The sequence below is a fragment of the Vanessa cardui genome, chromosome 8 (assembly GCF_905220365.1).
Source record: "Vanessa cardui chromosome 8, ilVanCard2.1, whole genome shotgun sequence".
Taxonomy (NCBI): domain Eukaryota; kingdom Metazoa; phylum Arthropoda; class Insecta; order Lepidoptera; family Nymphalidae; genus Vanessa; species Vanessa cardui.
In genome coordinates, this window is record NC_061130.1 from 8,481,952 (window position 1) to 8,506,997 (window position 25,046).

Below are 25,046 nucleotides of genomic sequence, written 5' to 3' on the forward strand. Positions count from 1 at the left end.
GATACAGTAATGAAAATTAAAGTTATCACAATGTTCCAGCATATTCTGCCGAGCGCCAGTTTTCTTTTTTTATAATGTTGCCCACTTCAAAATCTGTAGCGACAACGTGATGAATTAATTACAATAATAATTGTATATAATAAAGTAAATTCAATAACCCCTGCTATATCCATAATAGGCAATAATAATGTAATATAAATTATGATATAGAATCAAATGTCATAACACCGTATTGAAGGCTAAGGTTACTCTTGTAATACTTAACAATTTCAAGTGTTTAATGAAATTATACCACCTAAATGTAAAAAAAAATCATGCATGTTCTTAAGAATTTAATCAACCCATCTTCCACCCATTTCATTTTATTTGTACTGATAAACTGTTATAGCATTTGGAAGTGTATAAAATTATTTTTCTTATTTGTAAGTACTTCTTATATTTCTTTATGGCATTGTTTTATTTATCTAGAAATGCTCTAAAGTGTCCATATATTTCATTTGCAAAGGAATTCGGTGTAATTTTTCCTTCTGGAATTTCATCTGCAATTTTCTAATGGTGTGTGTAAACTGTCAGCTGTTAGGAGCTTTTTTATTTTCTGGATATTTCAGAATTTTATCTTTGCTCGATACTGTAATACTTATATTAGTTGTTTTAAAGCCGTTAAAATTTTCCATGGCTCATATACGTGCACGAAGTTATTATAATTTACTTGACAACCATGAATTTCAACTTACGAATCTCTATGCACTAAACTCTTGAATGACGTGTTGGAAATGTCTTGACATTGAACACTTGGTAGCAATTTAAGTTAAATTGGGTACAATGTTCATTGTAACGGTCGTCATTGTTACGATTCCTAACACCATGAATAAAACGAAGATCAATTTAAAAATTAGAGTTTATTACAGCTCCATTGGAAGGTTGGAAGGAATAGTGTTGGAGATAGTATTTGGGATAGGAAAGATTGGTTTTTAAAAGAGGAATGTTTCAATATTATCTGTTTACTTATATATGTATATTGTTGCTTGGAATTTATTCACAAATATTTTACATTACACGATATATACACACTTATATTTATTATAATACAAACAGATACAATACAAGAAATTCAACAATTGTAAAAAATGCTTATACAAATGGTATAATTTAGTAAATATTTTACTTATACATTCAAATCCTCATTGTAAGCTTTGGCATACAGATTAATTTATGTATAGGACTAATTATACAGCTGACTTAAATTATGTTCTATTACATTACAGAGTACTCTATACTCTGTGGTTCTAGATATCTAACAAAATATTTTCTAAAATGTCTTTTCTAGTTTTTAATTCTAATGTGTCTTTTGTTTACTCTCTCTAGATACAAACAAAAGAGATATTTTTGATAAAATAAAATATATCACTGATATTATTAATATTAAAAGTAGTGAATACGCCGCAGCTACGTCTAGTAATGCGTATTCGTAGAAGGGCATATCCCTAGCCGACGAGTGGAGTTTCCCCATGTGACCCCACCGGATTACGCGTTCCGTCCAGAACACGGCCGTATCCAAAGGCGCTGACTCTCTGTCATGCCACATATTTGAGACGCGACGTGCGTTGAGACGCCTCCTTGAATAAATGGAAAAATAATTTAAATAAAACCTAAGGATTAGTAACATATAAGGAAATTTATTCTATGATTTATACGATACACAAGGCGCAATTTATATGTAAGTGCCGATTTGCATTTTGACAGAAGCTGTATTAGGTTTTAAAACTATCGTCAGCAATCATGTTTTTTAAATATACTTATAAAATTGTACCTAAAATTGACAATGCAATGTGTACTTGAATAAAAGAAGGGCGAAATCTTAAGCGATGTAGCTTGTATATAAAGTAATGTGATCATTATTAATCTCTATTATGCATTTATAAATAAACATATTATAATTTCCATTGTTAATATCTAACACGTTTAACTTTGGATGGTGCAATAAAATCAATACATTGAATAAGAATATTTTTATGATTTATATTTAAATGTTACATACATTTATGAATTCTATTACTTTGTTAATAATTGTACATAATCAGTTAATTTTCATAACAAACTAAACCGTAGTCGTGTCTCAATACTTTAGAACATATTATGTGGAATATGTTATGTCTTTTCATATGCACTAAAGTCGATACACGTGAAATAGTCTTGATTTATTATTTACATATTAGTTGTCAACCGCGGCTTCGCTCGCATTTTGGGGGATTTATTATCATGTCTTAGGTAAAAAACGTAGCCTAATCCTTCCTTGAAGTTCAAATTAGCTTCACACCAAATTTCATCAAATTCGGTTCATCAGTTTGGCAATGAATGAGCGACAGCAGACAGACCGAGTTACTTTCACATTTATATTATTAATATAGATTTTATACGTAGATATATGAGCAAATGGGCCATCTGATGCTAGGTGGTCACCACTAACCATAGTCATTACGTCGACCTCAAATCGGTCAAAAAACATGGGTAATAACTTCCCAAACGGGCTCACACAAGCCCTACCCAGTATTTGTTCAAGTAGTTTTTTTTTTAATTTATAAACATATACTTAATTGCATTAAATATATAACAAACAGTCATACAGCTTACATAGCTTATAACGACTTAGTAACTAACTATTCATTTATATATACATATATTTATAATGTTTCACAAATAAAAAAAGTGGTCAGATTTTTAGTACTTCTAAAATATACTTTTTATTCATATACCTTTTTTTTGTAAATTCACGTTATTTTTTTTATAAATGTTTTCAATTTTGCGAAATTGTTATAAAAATATCTCATGTCACCGAATTCTCGAATTTGTATTTCGATCATTCGATGTACCAAACGATTTAACCAAAAACTTTTTTTTAATTAATCAACGCTATGTAATGAAATTGTAGTTACCGATAAAAAAATAAGGTGAATAAATCAACTTTTTGATTCTTCACTTCCAGTTATGAACTTTATACAATTTCTATTGTTTTGAAATATTTTTTACAGCATAATTTGTTCCACTAAAACTAACCATGACTACCTGTATATAAAAATAAAAACGTAAAGGTTTTGGTATAATTCCGGCTTGGCGCTTTACCAATTTGACATATGAAGGTAAATGTGTTGTCATGCATTATTATAGAGCTTAAATTCTATTGTATGTAAAGAGATCGATTCGCCGCGTCTGGATGTTCAGAGAAAACTAATTACACAAATGCAAATGTAAAATAATTTTATAAAAGTCAGCATATTCAATTTAGAACTTGCAAAAGGCGTCATTAAAAGTATAACACGTCGCCTTATTGCGTCCGTTGGTGACAGGATGGCTAGTTCATTTTTTGCCCAGAAGATCGGAACTGCGATTCAACGGAGAAAATTTGTTTATTGATAGATATACTGTAGGGTTTTCTTGGCTGACACAGCTCCAAATATAACAATAACTATAACTACGTTATATAATCGTTAATCGACTTTTAAGTAGTCTAATATTTTTCATTTCATTTAACTTAGGAGGACTCTAAAAATATGTTGTATTTGCAATTATTTTTATTACTTTTTAGTGCATATTCATTTGTTTTAAAATAGTGTTTTGTTTGAAGTCGGTTTTTCTTTTTGTTAAAATTTTTATTTAGTGTTCTATTTCAATTCAACTCGAAACAATTGATTACTAATTTATTTTACTTAGAAAAAAATTGCTATTTTAAACATAGTTACGTCATATTAATCTACCGTTCCTATTTAAAGGCTTAGGTTCGTGAATTAGGTTTCTTTGATAACACTACAATAGGACTTGAGTTATATTGACTTCTATTATATATAAAAAAATCGATTAATGACGTTCAGAAGTTTAGTTATAAAACAAAAATAGCACTTTAGAAATAATTAATTAAAATACATAATAATTGTTATAAAATAATTGTTGTTTTACACGTCAGTAAAGCTCGCGGGCGGCTATTTTCCGATATATTCAACAACCATCGCCATATTTAAGAAAAGGGGACACAAAACTCAAATTTATTATATAGCTAAGTTTTCCTCGTTCCTCTCGTCGTTAGGTTTTGAGTTTACAACGTTCAGACAGGCAGACAGAATTAGTTTTATAATATGTAGTGAAAGGTACATATATATCCATTATTAACATAATTACACACAGCTCGAATTTGAATGACATCCTATGAGTTTTATAAATTTAAATATATTTTTCCATACTCTCTTGTTTGTTGATAACCAGCAATAACAGCTCATTTATATCTAACAATAAGACAGACGTTTTACATATCCTCAAAGATTCATTCAAGAGTCAATGAATCTTATTTAAATAACAATAAATGCACTTGTTGTAAATAAGGTCGCAGAAATTAACATAACGATATATACATATATGTAACGATAGTAGTCTCATTAGCATTTTAATAAAGCAATATTGTTGTATGGTAATTTTTTATTTATATATTTATTCTAACTAATTTTACGGAACGAATAAATAATTAGAAGTAATAAGAAGCTCAGATGAATACTATTTTTAAGCCAATAAGAGTTGAATTATTGCAGGGTATTGCATTTAAAAACTGGGAATATATTGTAGTTATTATATATTGTATTCAGCAACATATGGAGTAATTTGATAGAATTCTCTAAAATTCATTACATTTTTTTTTAATTCTAATTGACTAAAATGGATACTATCCATACATACAAATAAATAAAATCGGAGTGTCTGTTTGTAATATTAAAATAACCGCTTTCTGCTACATGCATTTGTCTTTATATACGGTACACATACCAAAACACACATTTTTAGATTTTTTGTCTGTCTGTCTGTCTGTTTGTTCCGGGAAATCTCTGGAACGGTTAGGCCGATTTGAACAGGACTTTCATTGGCGGGTAGGTAATGTACTAACGCGTAACTTAGGCTACTTTTTATACGCAAATAATACAAAGTTTTGGAAATATATCGCCTAACTTAAGTTGAGCTCTTTCTGATATGTTTGTCGATATGAATTGGGGGATCAGCTTATACTGGTACTTGATCGGGTGTATGTTGTGTTGCGTTTTGCAAATTTCCCACGCCACGCGGACGTCGTCGTCTGTTTGTAATTTTTCTACTACGTGGACATGAATGTATATACGGTAAACATGCCAAAACGTATAATTGTAGAAGTTTATAATGTGATGTCGTAAGCAAGCAAATTCTGTAGTATGTTTAGTATCAGTATTGCACCCGCGCGAAGCCGGGGCGGGTCGCTAGTTATAAAATAAATACTGAAATCCAAAGCTAAAGCGAGTGTGCTCTTACTTACATTATGTCTATTATCAAATCGATATCAGATTTTTTTTATGTATATAATATAATAGTATTTTCAGATAATACTACAAATAAAGCGTCTCTAAATTTATTAATATAAAATATATCTTCAGATATATTGTCTAGTACTGACTCTCTCTCATAAACAATTCAAAGGTTATATAAAGAAAAATCTAGAACTATTTACAAGTCTTGCTATTGTTAAATGTTTCTTACAAAATATAAAACTTACAATTTATCTTTATGTCTTATTTTTATAACAAATAAATTACGTTAACATAAATAGGAACATTGTATTGTTCGCTCAGATAAGAAGTAATGTATGTGTTTCAGTATGAAATCATTTTGCCGTAATATAACAATGCAAAATATGTGTACCTACATGGCGTAATTTCAATAAGTAAGTAAATAGATGAACAGTAGAGAAATATATTTAAATGGAAAAAGTAAACTCTAAACCGAAACAAACTCATAATTTTATATTATTTAAAAGCTTATTGCAATATTTTTCAGTTAAATATTTTTGTGCTTAGAATGTCGTAGCAAGATGTAAGATACTTTCTCGCGCAGTCAAGGTCGCAAATAATATAGAATCTTTGGACCTAAAAACTGGGCATATCTTTCTCAAGATTAGACTTATTCTTTTTGTAGTTGTTATGCGTGCGTGTGTACAAAGGCAGAAGCCTATATAACCATTACACTTAATGTTATATACTTTCTAAAGCCTTAAAAACCGAAAAGATCAAGCAATAAATATTTGGGCGGATACTGTATTACACGGTATTGGGTGAGACAGGGAAGTATAAAATAATGAAGTAGTAAATATTTATCTTATGAAAAATATTTCTCATCCACAAAACAAGGAAATAAATAATATTATCATATATTTTTGTTATTTAAAACTACTTACTCAGCACTTAAAACGCTTTGCAAAGCTTCGCTCAGCGCTTTCTCAGTCAGATCCATATAGGACACAACTCTGGCGAAGCCAGCAGCCGTAGCGGAGGCACCATTGCCGGGCTGATCACCAAAGAACGGAATCACGACCATAGGTTTGCCGGCTGACACTGCTTCCGTCATGCCCAGTAAGCCTCCATGAGCAATAAATGCGACGACTTTACTGTGTCCTGTAAAAAAAATAGTTTTTCATATTAAATTTTACACGTTTCCCTAACGTTATTTAACAATTCAAACCCCTTTGTTTAGTGTATATATATGATATATCTTTAAGAGCGCTTACGCCTGATTACCGTTTTCAGGAGCTTCCTTAAAGCTCACATTTATCAGTTAATAAGTCAAACAATACAGTACAAAAGTTTAGTTTCGTATCAATAAAATACATTGAAATGTCTTAAACGCTCATTAAGAATTGGATAACTGAAACATGCCAAATTTTAGCTCCATTTTCTACACTCGTCGTGTTTTATTTACGCTTAGCAATCTCTTCTCTCTTCAGAAATCTATTTGAATCACTTTACGAAAAGTTTACGTTACTATGGAATTACTAAGATACTTTTCAAAGGAATACTTGGGTGATCTCACTCAAAAGTAATTCAATTATTTTATTTAGTTTCTACAACTATAAAAAAAAGCACCTTAGTAATAGTCGGTTTGAAGACTGGATCACTACTTTATTCTTCTCTAATTTTAAGAAAAGGATTGGCGCTTATTTCCCAATGCTTCTCTAATGGGAATTATTGGATTCCCGAGAAAACAATTTCCTATTTCGTTAGTAAAGTGCTTTTAAAGCGCATTAATGAGTGACGTATTAAATCAGGGATTAAGTTTGTGCGTATTAGAGTCGATATTAAGAAATATTACTATCGATATGTTTTTATTATATTTCAAAGGAATCGGTTTAATAAGCACGATTAACCACAATCCATGTGCTGAGATTTTAAACGTGACTTCCAATTTTCCTTAACACCTTACAGGGAGATAAAATTAAAATACACTTTATAATAATAAAACCCTTTACAATAACTATTGAATGGCTCTTGTATAATTTTAAATTAAATTTAAAGAGATAACTAACAAGAAACTTATAAGATATACTTTATCTAAAATAAAGTAATTATTTCAGAAAAAGTATATTCAAGTGCAATAAATTATAAATCTTTTATTAAAATATAATATTTCCTCTAGCAAGATATATTATTAAAGGATATTTTTATTTTTATCGATGAAATGTGTTCGCCAAATAAAATTTAGTAATTTGAGGATAACTCGGGTTGAGAAGTCTTTGCAAAAGTGTTCGTAATCTAGTAGCGATGTAGCGATCAGTTCAGTACTGCAATGTGTATGCTAACATGAGTTCTATAAATAAACATTCCAATAGCAATAACTTACGTAATAGTTCATATTGAGGAAGCCATCTAACTTTCAGTATGTTGCCGACGAGCGTTCCATTGTCTGCACTGTCCTCATATTTCCAAATAACTCTTTGTTTTAACTTAGATAACGCGTTCATGAAAATCTCTTCCTTGTACTTCGGCATACTGGCAGTCTTTATTAATGATCCGAAACTGAACAACACCACACCGTTTTCCGACTCGTTCAGGAATTTCTCGATGTACTGAAATACATTTTAATTCATTAAATTTGGTGATAATTCGAACAATATTTGTGTTGAAAAGTTTTGATTTTTTTTTATAAATATGATTACTTATTTAATATCTGTTTAAAAAATTCAGTAGAGAAAAATGTTGCCGTGACAATTTCTAACGAAATCTATACTTAACTCACATTATAACAAAGATTTTATATATATAAGTATATTATATGCATGGGTACATTCGTTGATTTAAAAAAAGCTCTACATCCCTTTATAAATTAATCATAAGTGTATAATACATACGGCATAAGAATTAAATGAACATAAGTTAATGAATACTCCTATATTTAGAAATTGCATTAATTTGTTCTATAAAAGATGACATCATATGAACATCTGTTGTTCTTTAAAGCCAATGATTGATTGATCAATTGAAATCTAGATCTGCGGTATATTTCTAAAGAATCATTCAAGGTTCTAACTCCCAACGATCATGGTCGAATCATTAACAAACCTTTTCATAACTATCTCCATATTAACAATTAATAATATTGATAAAGGTTTTTGTGTTAAGTTTTGTAATGGTTTAAATATTTTGATATTTTTTATATGTTTAAACTATTTAATACTGAGTTATTGTTACTTTATATAAACATAGGCTGTAATTGCAACCTCACTGCAAAATAATGATTATATCTTCTGGAAGTCTGAACTGTATGGAGACAAGCGCTTTCGACAGTTAAGTTAATTAGCTCAATAGTCATCTATTTCATTCGAGTTTATATTATGACATTGTAAAATGACTCAGAGTTAAGAAGTTTCTTTCGCATTTTTATTATTATTTTAGTCTTATTTTTATCTATAGGTATTATTTTATTCAGTGTCTAGATAAATAATGGCTTTCATAGAAAGTCTTCAAATATTTATTTGTTACAAATTAAAGATATCTTTCCTTATTTATAAGCGCACCTTTCCTTCCTTATTAATATTTTTTTATTGTTCAATTTGCATAATTTAATTTAAATTATAATTTTGCGCTTTTTAAAAAGTGCTTTCAAAGCGAAGTAGTTTTGAATTTTGAATATCGAGGTTGAATTAAAAAAAAAAATACGATAACGGTTACGCAAGTAAAGAAGATGCATACATAAAATACATACGTCCTAGTTCTGCAGAAAATACATAATCAAGTACCGCTGTCGAGTTCGATTTTAGAATCATATTAGTACTTACTCTCTACATTTACTTATATTTTTTATTAGTACATTAACTTCACTCGCCGGTGTATGTGGACCAAATCATTGAACTGAATTTTAAACCAGTTCTACCAAACCAATTTCGCTTACAATATTGGTGCTAGCAACAACAATATATAGTAATATTTGCTAATTATATCATTATTTGCTATCTTTAACTCTTTTCAAAATCGTATAATAAATATTATTTACAAATTAAATAAATGTTTGTACCGAAAAAGGATTTTTTAAAAATACCTTTTTTTTAACTTCTATAAGACCGATGTTATTTGCACAATGAATGAACACTCATAGTGCCATAATTACAAAATTGCATTGTGTACTCCGTTCAACCGTGAACACTAAATGTATGTTATGCATCCTCCCCCTTCCCTCTTTATAGAGATGTCTATAAATATACATATGTATGTATTGAGGTTGAGACATTGACATCTTGAAGACATACAAGAGCCGACCTTATCAAAATAAGAGTGCGTGTTTTGAGAAGGTTTTGAACCGATTGAGATTCAACCTTTTTTTTTCTATTCAGTTAGAACCAACTTTATCTAGGTATCAGCTGTGAAGATATATGTAACACGCTATTTTGATGCATATGTCCTTTAAATGTATTTTATTATAAAAGTCAATGTTGCGTTCAGCTTCAGACAATCCACGATCGTGTTCTTCTTCTTCAGAACTTTTCAAATTTCGAATTTGGTGTTATAGAATCGCAAAAAAGAGGTTGTATATGTAATATATTTGACTATAATATGATGAATTTACATTTTGTTTTTTAATTATAATTTTAATTTCTGAATAAATATTAAAATATATTTCGTTCAATACATATTTTACGTACAATACTTAAAAGTAACATTGTTTCAGACTAGTTTATCCATAGACTATTAATATCACCTCACACTTTGCTAAGTAGGTACCGACGTCTATCATTTGCATCATAATTTATGTTTTATCATAAAATAAACAAGTTCAAGTATTGTATGATGATAAGAATATAATATATTAATTGACTTAAGGATCTCTGTAACGCAAGTTTTATTAGCACCATAAATCAGTCATCTAAAGTTTTACTGTCATAATTAAAATGCAAAAAATGTTGCTTAGTTTAGATCTAAGGCATTGGAATGAAATATGATCGATTTTTCATTTTAGTTAAACAATTATTTGTACTTTTTTGAATACCTAGCTTAACAATTATTGTACTTTGGTTTAAATTCTCACTTTCTACGTTATAACATAAAAATTGTTTTAATTATTATTTGAAATTTATTACATACCAAACATTTATATACTAAAAAGAAAAAAAAAAGATATGCTGTCATTAATAAAAACCAATCTTTACACTGTCACAAATTATATTTCTAGTAGTTAAATTTACACGTTGATTTTTTATATCCATGGTACTGATGATATAAAACCCAACCGTTTCAATTATTTAAATTTAATTGCAGTAATACAATTTTTTTTAGTTATATTTTTATGAATGTGATCAATTTCGTTAATATTTTGTCTTTATCAGGACGGTAATATTATTTTAAATTATTATTACTGAATCGTTGTTTATTTATTATATTACATTATTCACAATATAATATATTTAATTATTTCGTCGTGATATAAGTGTGCTGATAACTTTCCGCAATCAAATTGAACTCAGTGAAGGTCTGGAATGATTTTGAAGTCATTCTTCTTACGTAAATAAATGATATTCATTCAAATTATTATTTATAAAAAAATTAGAAGTATTGTGTTTTGTTGTTAAATTTACTGGTTTTCATTTAAAACTCTTGTAACAGATTACGAGCAACAAGTGAATTACGTCAACAGCCTGTTTAAATTATTTTCTTTTAGCCAATGTTAGACGACGAATGGCTTTTAATGAAATTGATAAAGATTGATTAAACTTTTGCTATAACTAGGTAATCGTTAGTGTAGTTATTACACTTTTATGTACACGTTTTATTAGGGAAAAAAGTGGTCATCTAAGTCTTCGTTTCACAATTTTTTTACGTTAGATTACTTACTTTATTTATAGCTTTTAAGAAATAAGAATAAGCAAAATTAAGAATTCTTATTTCACAAGCATGAATTAATTGTATTCTTTGATTAAAATATCAGAAATTAAAATTACTTCTATTAGATACTTATAATTATAAAAAAATATATATAATTTGTTACTTTTTTGACTATTACGATATAGGTACCTAACCTACCTATATACATATATAACTACCTTTTAAAAATGTTTTTTATTAATCTGTTATCTTTAATGGAAAGGATCTCTTTACTTGATAAGCTGTATCTGCAACTTATTTAATTTTTTTTGGAAAATAAATTTACCAACGGATTTTTTACATCTAAGCCCGATTTGTACTCGTTGGTGTCAAGCGGCCTTACGCTCTCTCAACCGTTATATTTGATTTTATGTAAATTACTCTAAAATCATTAATGAATTGATCGATGTTTCTGATCTTACGCGCATTTTGTGACGGCCATATTTTTTATCATTATTTAGGTTGATAGTTTGTTTAAAGTGTTTATTGGAAGATTATGTTTTCTATTACAATAGAGTGGACGCCCCTCAAACCACAAGTGATTTTATTATATATGAAGTGCATCCTTCAATATTAAATGTATGAAAACCTTAGATATTAGAACAGATAATACTACGGAACACTAAAATATTCGCTCATGGTCTCATTCACAGGTCACAATAATAGCAGCAGTTCACTGTGCCACATACAACGAACAGTCTTTATTTTGTTTTATTTCGGAGACAAAGCTCAACAAATTGATTTTATTTATTGTACCTTCTTGAAACCCACTTTCTTCTGATTTCACTTGTGTAAATTATTAAATTTGAAAGTTGCTTGCTGTGGTTGACTTGGTTTGAGAAATCCTTTAAAAAGTATGCCGTAGATAATTTTATATCTTTATTTTTATCTCGTGTTTGTAAAAGCTCATCACGATTACAGGTTACAGATACGTATCTTTTGTAGTAAGTTAAAAAATATACCTTTATATTATATATAATTAATATATTAAACTCTTTCTATTCTGATAGATTACATTAATTCACCTCTACTTTATAAAGTAATTAATATAATTTTAATTTATTTTTTTTGATTCTACGAACGGGCTGATAGTTCAACCAATTTCCTATTTTACAAACACAGCGATCCATTTGCGGTTGGATCGAAGTTGGATCGACGTAGAATCGGGATCGTTTCATTACCGTTATACGGACTTAGTACTGTATCCAGTTTAAAATAACCACTACTAGTAGTACCTAATAGCTAATCATAAAAAATTGTTAAACATTACAGCCGTTTTGATAATGTACCTCGTTAGTTATGCTATCACTAATTTACTGTCAATAATTTGTATCGATTTTACAAAGCGTTAATATTTAGCAGTGATTACGTCAATTGGCTCATTACTTACTATTTTAAGTTTTAAAAATGATCTTTAAGCCCGTAATAACGAATTAGGAATAGTGTTGTTATTGATTACGAGCGTTCTTGCATGACCACTCAGAGTGGTGCCCAGTGGTCCTGATTTGTAAATTAGCTATTTTTTAAGTTAAATTAAAAAAACAACACACCCTCACTGTAATAGAATCACTGTAATCAGTTTGAAAGGGATGTTTATATATTTATTTATTCTTAGGGTCATTATCAGAAATGATAACAGTACAAAAAAAAAACATACGTAATATTAAAATTATGTATGTACGATAATAATTATATTTGTTTTAGTAGGTAAAGACAGCTATATTTAACTTTTATTTTATATTCTTGGGTACATCAAATACATTAAAATTAAAGACAAATATTTATTTTATAATTATTAAGAAAAAAACAATAATATTAGCATTGTTTTGTCAAAATCTATTTAAGAGATTTGTTACAGATATTGCATCAAAATTTCTTCCTGCTTTAAATCGATAATATGTTCTTGTTAAAATTTAATATACTTCTTTAATGTACTAAGCATAAACAGCGTTTGGCAGTGCATGGAAGTTCAAGGAATCTTGATTCAATGCCAAATTGTGGAAGCGACATCGTAAAGAAGCACGTCTTCACTTTTGCCGTCCATTTAAAATAAACCTCATGCTTCAAAACTCCACTGGTGTTGGTGATAACGATAATATTAATTGAAAATACTATGCATTCAATATATGAATGAGCGACAATGACCTCGGCTGCGCAACGCTGACGTTCGATAAATACGCAATGAAAAAAAGTAGGAAATCGTTTTAATTTTGAGTATTAAACATATATATTGTGGTGTCAGTTTGGTTGCCAGCATTTCAGGAGTAAGATTCGAGAAGAATCCCACTTTAGGTCAAGAAAAAATAAACAATTTTTTTTAGAATAGTTAACACGCAACTAACCTACGATACTATTAATAGAGGGGGTTATAATGAAGGTTTTTTCATTTGGCAGATAACCAAGTCATTACCATCAATGTCATCTTGTTAAGTCGCGTTTATGAAAGTGAAAATACACACAACGTGAAATTACCATAACAATTGGAATTTTATCAATAAACTATTAATCTGAAGGCTGTAAATGGTCCAATATTTATACAAAGATCTGTGTCAATTCGTCAAATGTGTCAGAGAATTTAGCTTAAATGAAATACTTCTTGAACAGAAAGGGTAGTCCTGTTAAAGACAACATTGGGATAATACTTAAATCTAATTCCGCGATTACTTTTTACATTTGGATTTTTATTATATGCTACTTCCACTTTTGCCTTATTTACTTGCTTATAAATGATACAGGAATCATTAAATATTTTTTCCAGTAGAAAAGTAGTTTTTGGTTAGTATTGTAGTATTAATATTGACGTCTTTAAAATCATAATAATGTTTAACAAAAAGTACTTGTCTACCCAAAATCAATAATTTAACAATAATTATAGTTATGTCAATTGCAAATATAGATGTAAATTATTTGTAATTTTTCTTTGCCGCAATTTAACGGGAGTTTTTCATCGAAAGCAAAAAAAAGTAATCTAGATTCAAACCCGTCTTCGAGAGATTGCCTTCAGGCCCCAGTTACTTTCTATGTTACTATTTATTTTATTTTTTACCTAACGTTGCCTATAGCGTTCGTAAGAATACAGAGCAACCATAATAAAGATGAAGAAAATTTTGAATGTTATCATAATCAGAAATTTCGCAATAAATAAATTACGTCTTTTTTATTAACTTTTGAACAAATGTAAATTAATAAAATAAATAATTACCCTAATTGACTATTTTTTAAAGACACTTATGTAGCATACATAGGTAACTACATAAGTACTCAAATTATCTAATTGAAAGTGTTGAAATCAATAAATTATATTAGGTTTCTATTACGTGTTACCAATTTTTTTACTGGTCAGCTATTAAATGTATAACATGCAATTTTATTTAAAATAAGATTGATAAGTTTGAATTGTTAATGCAATACGTATTTATATAGTATCGTTTTAGAACATATTTCACCACGGTAATTCAGTTCGGGTTGGTGGAGTGCCCATGTGGCAGAATTTCGATGAATTGTCTATTCATGCAGGTTTCCTCCCAATTTTTTGGTACGAGATGAATTATCGACACAAATTAACCACAAGAATATGCAGTTGTGCTTCTCTGGCTTTGAACCCGTAATCATCGGTTAAGATTTACGCGCTCTAACCACTGGGCCATCTCGGCTCTCGTTTTTATATAAATATCAAAAGGGAAATTGATAGTGTTGGCAGACCAAATTACGGCCTGATTAATTTAGATGATATATTTTAACAACACAAATATTAATCAAGTTTACTTTATGGTATTTGTTTTATAGAACAAAGGTAGATTTGTTTATATTCTTTACGGATTATTTTATTCAATTCAAGTTATAAAAAACCTTCTTAATAAATAGGTTAAACTGATAATACCTACATCCAGTTCATAGATCAATCCAATCGTAATCTCATTACGAAGCTGATTCGTCTGACCCAAAATTAAATTAAGCATACTTTGTGTACTGCATACTGTGCATACTGTGTGACTTACACAAAATCGAAGATAATATCATGAATTTAAGAAAAATATTTTGTAATTTCTATGGATTTTAATAATGACGTAAATTATTTTGCATAGATTCTAATTTCAATAATATAACTCCATTAGGTAAGGTAACCCATAAGGTAAGTTTTATCTACCTCTTCAATTATACTTGAGTTGATTATTATTATTTAAACTTGAAGAATAGCGTGTAAAACAGTCTACTGTGATTGTAAATGTAAAAAAAAATGAAAATTTTTAGAGCTGACTTCAAAGAAGAACATCATATATTTTTAATGTTCCTCGATAGGCTTAGCCAATTTAGAAGCACCTTTAAAAATATTATTCGATAGGTCAAAAATCGAATACACCTACAAGATTTTGATTTTCTTTTCTATTTCACATTTTCAAATGGATATTTTCTCTCACTAAATTATCATCGTAGAACTGCGTTTAGACGTATTATCTTTAGGTTTGGTAACGGTTTGAATTATTTTTAATTAATTAATTAATAAATACGGCCAAAACTATTTATATACTGCTAAATAATATATTCCTTTATCTAAGTGAACTAAAAAAACGTCGATTGAAACTCGACATAACGTTAAATCAACCAGGTTAGAATATTGAACTATGACATATTTAAAATTCATTACAATTTTAAATTAAGTGAAGCTTCATTTGTGCTCATTTCTAATAAAATAAAGTAAATATGACTTATTGTTTCTTCTAGATAAATTCAAGATATTCAATATTTTTATATACAAAATATAGTCCATCGATACATTGGTCAACCGGTCCGATCCAATAATATTTATTGTTTTTGTTGTCATATGTCATTTTCATTGCTATATTTTCAAATTACAAGGATAATAACTATATAACATATAATAATGACATATTGCAAAACATTTATAGAATTATGACTAAGTATACTGTACATGCTTTAAAATTCCCAGGTGACTATCCTTTTAAAAATAAATTAGTTCACTTACCTCTGGTATTACTTTCCTCGTTGGGTCTAAATGCATACCACCGACCTCTACGAGTCCAGGCAGAAGAGGCCTTGGCCCGTTCAATGCGTGATGGGTATTCGTAAACATTAAAGTCACGTTCTTGCTAAGTTCACTTAATTCAGGAATCTTTCTTCCAAATTGCTTTTCTATTATAGCTTGCTCTTTCAGTTGAATCATATGACGGAACCACAGTTGGTAATAAATCTTTAGAAACGTATTCTCCATTCGCTCAAGTAATGTCATTTGCGGATTAAACGCCGTGCTGACTAGAGGAATGTATGAAGGGTTATCTGTAATTCCAATGCGATCAGCCGACCATGGCATCAAAGCACATGATAACAATGCAACAACAGGTGCCTTTATCCCATACACATGCAAAAGGCCTAACATACAGTCACTGTTAAAATTTTCCAACAACACCAGATCATATTCCTTACTCAGGGCTTCTTTAAGTGGTGGCCAGTCGACGGCTTTGCTGCACACGTGAAGTGCCATACCGGCTAGGGGATTAAATTCGTTTAGTTGCTTTACAACTCTTCCAACTATGGGTATCCGTTGGACGAAACTGGGATTTTCGTACCAATTTAAGTCAAAGGTCTCTAATCCGACACCAGCGATACCTTCAAAACTGATGTCCGTGTAGTTAGCCGGAGGATTTTTAAGAGGGAAAAATGAAGCCACCGTAACATGATGTCCTCTTTCTGCGAGTCTTCGCAGAAGAGGTTCGAAGACCATCTGATGACTTTTGCCGGTGTGAGGAAATAGTCCGAGAATACGAGCTCCGTGCACAGCATAGCTCGAAAGCGTGAAAAACACAACGTAATAAATAAGTGGGGGACGCATTGCGCGCGATCTTCCCTACTCCGCGTCACATGTAACACTGCGACGATGTTAATACCGATCGGACCGCTTAACGGGTGTTATTTTCAGAATCAGTTACGTGATACTAACTGTGAAATTGTTTTATGTATTTTATTGATAATAAACATTGTAAGTGATTTGAACGCCTGACAATAATATATTTTATAACTACATGTAAAAATTACAATTATTATTGTTAAACTATTCAATATATTTATACAATGGGAAAGAGATGTTAAATAATCATAATACTGAATTTGATTGACAAAGCAAATTTTTGCATTCTTAGATAAATCATTTGTACTTATATTATTTTTAATAGTCACGTAATCGTTCGTCTTAATGTATACACTACTTATACAATTACTTCATTTACCATATTTACACTTGATGATATAGCCACAGTTAGCTTTTAAGAACGATGACTTTGAATTTGTTCGTTAGAACAAATTAGAGAAATATGTTTTTTTGCAATCGGTACTCGTTATTGAAACCATAGACGGTTCGTTTCTTAGCAGTTCGAAATATGCATTATTACATTTTTTTATAAATATCAATTCGGGATGAAAAAATATTTTTATGCGAAGGGGCCAAGTTGTTAAAAAATAATAAATGTATCTATTTTTTATGTTTTTTGGTAACTATCACAGTATCCCAATAGCTTATAGATATTGACTTCGTAAGAAATTTTCCTTTTCTTGTGCATTACATCTCGAATACGTCACCAACCTTGGGAAGTAAGTTATTATGTCCCTTGTGCCTACAGTTACACTGGCTCATCACGTTTGAAACCGGAACACGGCAATACAAAGTATAGCTGCTTGGTGAATATATGGTGCTATGTAAATGGAGCATTTTGCAGGAATTGTATTACAAGTATTCCAATTTAGTACTATTCCCTTGTCAAAATGAATATTTTTGTCTTTATCCTTTTTTTATTTTATTTTAATATGATATTAATTTAAACATTGTTGTTTTTTATTTTGTTTTATTTCGAATTATTATTAATTATTTACTGTATTCATATATTAATATTTAACTCGATCTATTTGAATGTAATTTGCTTAACATGCAGATCTATTATCATTTAAATAATCTCTGTTAATTATAATACATAACATGTACTACATTTGTGATATTCACGAGAGACACTTATCTATTTCAGCCTGAGTATGAACGTTATTCTTCTATAATATAATTTATCAAATTAGAAAAGTACTGAATACGAATTCTAAGTCATTACTTAGTACGCGTTACGTTACGGCGCTAGTCTGTCTGGCTTCCCTTTCTCTTACGCATACGGCAGCGGTAGGTAGACTTCTCTACTCTCACTCTAACCTACAGCGATATTTCGATACACTGTATTTCGGACAGTTTAAGTTAAGTTTGTCCGTCGTCCCGTGATGCAAACGTATTTATACGTCAACGTGTATAAATAAAGTTTATTTTCATTTGATCATCCACAATGTCAACTGCGTGTGTATTTGGGATTCAGACTATTGTTCATTAAAATTTAGTTGGGTCATGTTGGGTCATATTGGGTCACATGTCTAGTAACTATCACGTCGTAGTAAATTTGAGTTAAGAATATATTAGATTTACTTTGCTGTGATGTCAGTTTATTATAAAAAAGAAGTCAGCAACAAAAGCTGTACTTCTTATGTGAACACTGATTGATGTTCGGCGATGTCTTATCCTTATTATATGGGTAAAAGACGCTTATCTTTAAAAATAAACATCATCCATAACTGCAAAATGCAAAGACTAAAACTTTATTTTCCAAATAGGTAGACATTCCAGCATACGACACGTCACGTCGTATGTTCCAATATTGTTATCTGGTCTGATGACAATTAATTACGAATAATGGATACTTACTTGTAATAAAACTATTTTATAGTTTTTGATAACATTAACTATTGCGCGAACGTAACAGCGTTACATTCGAAATATTTTTTTAGTTCACGCGGTAAATAGAGGTAAATATAGGAAGGTTTCACTAGATTTTAATAAGCTTTTCCTGCATTTATAGGTTGTGCCTGAATGATTGACGCATTAACATATTTTTAATAATTTAAGTCTATATGTACCTGTTTTACACCTTCAATTACGCGTTATTTGGACTCTTAGCTTAAGAGATCAGATTGAACCCGAGATTTGCAAATGTTTAGGTTCAGCACAGAAACGGATTAGCTATTGGAGCGAAACGCTCATGTATAACAGGTTATAAATATACTGGAAATCATTCTTCCTGTAACTCGATATTGCTTATATTATACATAGGTACCACATCATAAGTTTTTATAAGCAGCCTCGTGCAACATAAAACTATAAACAAATCTTAGCTGTTAATAAGTTTAAGATAAGATAGGTCCTATAAAGATCGTGATAAGACACACGTGAATGGCGCTGTGTGTCAAATCGTTGACACGCATTCGCTTATTACCTAATAGCTATTTGCTTAATTTAATTAGCTTATTTGGACTCATGACAGGACCAGTGAAACAGTCGAACTGCTGCCATCAGGGGTAAAAATTTGCGAGCATTTTTACCAGTATTAGAATTATATCATATTGCTAAAAGTAATAAACTAAAAAAATAAGATAAAGTATATAATATTTGACAGTAGCCCAGTACGTTATGTTATGGTAGGGGTTTCCGTTGTATGTTGGAGAAGCTGTAGAAATAATGATAATTATAAAATATTTAATGATCATACCTAGAACTTCTACCAACTGATAAAAACCTCTAGTAACTATAGAAGCGCGTTGTTCATAAAGATATTTCATACATCCTTCTTTAAAGATTTATTCGTAGTAACAATTTCATTGAGTGACGTGATAAATATGTAATAAATATATATAGTTACATATTTAATCCTTGGAAATAAAACGTCATTAAAGTAGGAAATTCGTGCAGAATTTATTAAACTAGCTTGACCTTACTAGTTCATAATATAAGCTAAATGCTAATACCACTTAAGGATAACGATTCAAGTTCAAGGATTTTCCGAGTTTCTATATGGGTTATAATAAGCTGTTTTTCTTTTTTCGGGGAAAGCATAATAAACATTAAACGGTTTTAACTGTTTTTAATATAATAATTAAAAATCACACCAAAATAATCTGTTAATGATAACTGAAAAAAACTAGGTGCTATTCATAGTGTACAGTATACGTCATACATAGGTATTTTATAAACACTATTTACGAGTATGTGACTATATGTACTCCACACTGGTTAAGAGAAGATAAATTCGGTAAGTGGCTCAAGCTTACCTAAAACTATCTGAGTTCAATCGTAATAAATTCTAAAGTGACCCTGGTCGTTATTATTATTTTCGAAAACCTACCCTCAACCGGGACAAGAACCTTCCAACCGATAATCCTAGAACCGCTTGACTAGGTTGTTTGATTCCCATTGTTTTTATTTTATAAAATCAATCACCAATTAATCATCCGCAAACCGTTATAATGTACTAAATACACTAGCGCAAAATTATGTAATTAAATTACCGCAATGACATTTTGACTTTCTCTTTATATAACTTTCGCTTAATAAGCGGTCACACTAGTAATTATAGTTTAATTACCATATTAAACCATTCATAAACACTGAAAGCCTGTTTTACCTACTTATTTTGTTTAACTTCCTAATATTAGTTTATATTATATAAAAGTTATATAAAACTTTATATGTTATGGGACCCAAGGTAGTTGTTTATGCCTAATAGACAAATCGGCCTTGACAATGGCAGTCAAATAATAAACCAGTAAATAGAGGAGAGCGAAATGATTGGCGGTAGTGTTGTGTGCATTCACCGTCCTTCTACTCCTTTGAATTTAACTCATCAGTTATTCAGCTTGGAATGGTAAAGAAGTTTTTTTTTATGATATAAATATATTTTATGGTATATAGGTTGACCCCATAGTACAATGACGCTGTAAGAAATATTAACTATTTCTTACATCGTCAATGTGCCACCAACCTTGGGAACTAAGATGTTATGTCCCTTTTGCCTGTAGTTACACTGACTCACTCACCCTTCAAACCGGAACACAACAATAGGGAACGTGCAAATATAATATTTATGGAAATTTTGGTTTTAAAACGTTAAAAATATATAAAAGTTTATATGGTTTATATTTGATATATATATATTTATATATATATATATTTGTTTTTTGACAATAATTACGAATTAAAGTAACGTGAAACGGAACGTATTTCAAAACACTAATATAGCGTTCCGTGACGTCACTCCTGTATATGAACAAATTGGCACGAAACACATGTCATCAAAGCTTATTTGCGGAGTATCGATAGTCCGTTTCAAATTTCTAAAAAAAAATATTTCAAAGGTCGAGAAAAAATGGATAAGTATGAGCGAGGACAAGTACGATCGGAGGGAGTGAGGACAGTGACAGACAACAGTGACGTCATACGAAATATAGATCCGTTTTCGCGCGAAAATTGAAATTGACATGTTTAAACCGCATTTTTTGCCGTAAATTACAGTGTTTTATATTTTTAATATACTTGTAGTCTATCCTATACGGACTTCTTTAAATTAAACACAAAAATAAAAATATCGTATTTTTCCTATACTGAGTACTGTTATTTGGCGGTAGAATAACTGATGAGTGGGTGGTACCTACCCAGACGGGCTTGCACAAGGCCCTGCCACCAAGTAAATTTATGACAAACACAGGACACATACAGGAATGTATAGTAATTTAAATACAAATTTAGATTTTTTTCAATTGATATACCTTTGTTTTTAAAGACATGATTTCAAAATATAGTCTTACATCACAACAAGTCTACCTACTCTTTGAAAAACATGTATATTTTTCCATAGATATTATATGTTTGTTTTCTATAGAGTGTAGGTATATACCTAAATCTAGACTTATGAGACTACATATATGTATTTCAAATATAAATTTAAGACATAATATTATACTCTATTTCAATAAGAAAAGGAAACAACCAAACAAACCGTACTTTTCAATGTCACAAGCGTTTTATGGATAAGTCCGCTATATGTTTTACTTCAAACAGTTCTTGATTAATATATCTTCATTTCTAATACAACAACATTTCACTTACTTACACGCAGTTAGCGTTAAATCCACTTTAACTTTACTTCTAATGTAACGAAAACAGTTTTGCCGACATTCAAATCGCCATTTTTCGACGAACGAATAATTAAACTAGATTACTGGAGGGTTCGTCTAAGGATGTTCGCTAAACGAATGAAGAATAAATAAATTTACACGGATAAAAATATATTTTTAGAACCAGAAGTAGGAAGTAGGTTAATCTCTAAAACAATTATCTTTAATTTAAAATAACAATCAATCTACCACAAAAGAAAAACATTTAGTCTACAACACAAATAACCATCAATAATCACATTACACCGTAATAATTATAATAGCAATCCTCAATGTGTCAACTACGAATCTCCCGCCTTTTTTTTTTAAAGGGAAGTTGTGTGACTTGACGCAGATGTTGCTTGTTTATTCCAACAATATTATATTAGTTATACCACACATTTTAGATTTTGTTTTAATTATTAATTTATTTAATTGGTTATAATATGGAATATGAAATGTTTGTTCAAAAATTGTAGAATATTGTTCGATAATAAATAAAAAATTTACCAAAAAGAAATACCTACTTCAAACAAAACACTATTTCAAAACAAATTAATATGCACTAAAAAGTAAAAAATAATAATGACGTATTCAAAATATTTCTTAGTAAAATGAAATGAAAAATATTAAACTAGGTACTTGAAAGTCGATTTACGATTATATAACGTAGTTATAATTATTGTTATATTTGAAGTCGGTATATATTATAGCACTGTTGTGGTTTTTCGGATAGATAAAATTATAAGTGTGTTTACTACTTACTAAGTAACATATCACTGAAAATAACTACCTATTATAAGTTAATAAGGATATTTGCGAATTATGACGATCCAAATCTTAAAAATTTGAATATGCACCCTATCCGTAATTTATATAAAATTTATTGAATAAATAACACTTACTAAATAAAATTTAAAAAAAAAAGCAATATATCGTTCCTTAGCATTCATTATCCATTTACTCAATAAATTTCTACTCACTAGTGTAACTCAAATGTCGTTAACACAAGGTCAAAGTTGTTTATATCTTTTTTTCTATTCCCATTAGAATAAAACATAGAGGGCAAGAGCCAGAGAGTATTTCCATATATATATTTACATTTCAGTGATGTGCACACATGATAAGAGTCAATATCTGCTCTGGAATCATAATATTTTGAAGAATAAATGTTACTTTTATGTAATTACATTTATTGCTATAAGAAATATGAGCGCATAATTATGTATTAATGTAAAAATGGGCAGCTTAAATGCATAGTCAAATATAAAATAATAAATAATGATAAAATTAAAAACATTATAAATTATAAATTTTATTATCAAAATACTTTAGAGTGGACTATAAGTCTACACAACAACTGCTTGTTCAAACATGACATGATGCTCCTTAAGGGATTCTAAGAATAAATAATTATTTAAGGAATTGATTTTATTTTCAAACTGCAATCAGCACAACTATCATTCTGAAATAAAAATAATTACAATTTAGTGCACATATTCAACCTTTTTTTAAAAGTATTTTGGTGAGACAATTTATGTTATAACATTATACCTATTTAAGTCAGCATAAAATTGAGATGGGTCACTGTCTAGTGAATTATGACTAATTACAATTCAAACAAAGAAAGGTTATTTGAGAAACTGAAAAGTTTACCAATCTAGTTGCAGTGTAAGCAAATCTCAGCTGTTAATCAATTATAGATAAGATAGGTCCTATAAAGATTGTGATAAGACACACGAGGATGGTACTGTGTGTCTAATCATTGACACATTCTCCTTTATTATTTGAATGTTGTTAACTATATTGCTTTATTTCATTCTAATCAAACAAAGAAAAGTAAACTGAAAAACTGTAAAGTTACTATGAACTTAATAATAAAGTGCAATAAGAATATTTTGTAGAATAATAAGAACATAGTGACTGTTAAAAGGGGTCTAAAACTATAGGCAGACAGTGAATTACAAAAATTGTAGTTGTAGATAAAAAATACTTACCCATAGAGGTATAAAAAGAATGACAGCAAATAAAATGCAAGTTTGATCCAACCTTCTCTTTGACATACAGTTAACACATCAGCATTCATTATACTTGTTGGATCATATAGACCTGGACCGGACATTACGGGCCTTGTACGATACCTGTAAAAGCATTAAACACAAACCATTGTTTTTGAAACATGTCAAGAATTTAAATATTACCTTTATTAAGAATGAATCAGCATTGATGTAAATTTATGATAATTGGAATGATTGATGAAGCATGATTTTAAAAACATAACCTGTTTACCTGTGTATATGATACAAAATCAGTGGAACGTTTATTAACAATGAAATCCATTCTCCCGATAGCAGGAAAAGAATGTTAATAAATAAATGCAGCAAATACTCCGGCAACACCAACTGAAATTATAAAAGATTTTTGAGATTATATAGCGCAAGTCACTTGCTTTTCACTCAAAATGTAAAGTACTAACGGGATTGAGGCTATTGCATTGATCAATTGGATTTTTATAATCGGTCTTTAACTCGTCTATTGCTATGACATGAAATATCGAGAAAAATATAAGAAAAGCGTCTACAATTAGAGCTATAATATAAGAAAAGGCTGGAAAGCTAAACGCCATTTTGACAAAAAACCCATTTGACAGTTCCCTGACATGACTTTTTTTTTAATTTTCCTGTTATATGTAAAAATGAATACATCCCAAAAATCGACGAAAATTTTTAAGGTTTTAAAAAGGATCTTAAAAAAGCGGAAGCATAATTTATGTATTTTCTTTAGTGCCCTCGTTTTAAAATAAAAATTATATATTTGTCTTAACGATTATAT

The 25,046-nt window shown here is 29.6% G+C and overlaps 2 protein-coding genes across 2 annotated transcripts; both read right to left on the reverse strand.

The window, feature by feature from the left end:
* Nucleotides 1-1,016: 1,016 nt before the first annotated feature.
* On the reverse strand, nucleotides 1,017-17,095 carry LOC124531682 (UDP-glycosyltransferase UGT5-like). The gene is made up of 4 exons (XM_047106179.1): nucleotides 16,174-17,095; nucleotides 7,678-7,903; nucleotides 6,239-6,455; nucleotides 1,017-1,616 (listed from the first exon to the last, which is right to left on the reverse strand). The coding sequence occupies exons 1-4, from the start codon at nucleotides 17,035-17,037 to the stop codon at nucleotides 1,337-1,339; spliced, it is 1,587 nt and encodes a 528-aa protein (XP_046962135.1). The 5' UTR covers nucleotides 17,038-17,095; the 3' UTR covers nucleotides 1,017-1,336.
* A 6,414-nt stretch (nucleotides 17,096-23,509) lies between these two features.
* LOC124531684 (protein cornichon) lies at nucleotides 23,510-24,878 on the reverse strand. The gene is made up of 4 exons (XM_047106182.1): nucleotides 24,691-24,878; nucleotides 24,504-24,616; nucleotides 24,212-24,355; nucleotides 23,510-23,679 (listed from the first exon to the last, which is right to left on the reverse strand). Exons 1-4 carry the CDS (start codon nucleotides 24,838-24,840, stop codon nucleotides 23,652-23,654), a joined length of 435 nt encoding a protein of 144 aa, XP_046962138.1. The 5' UTR covers nucleotides 24,841-24,878; the 3' UTR covers nucleotides 23,510-23,651.
* Between the last annotated feature and the right edge of the window lie 168 nt (nucleotides 24,879-25,046).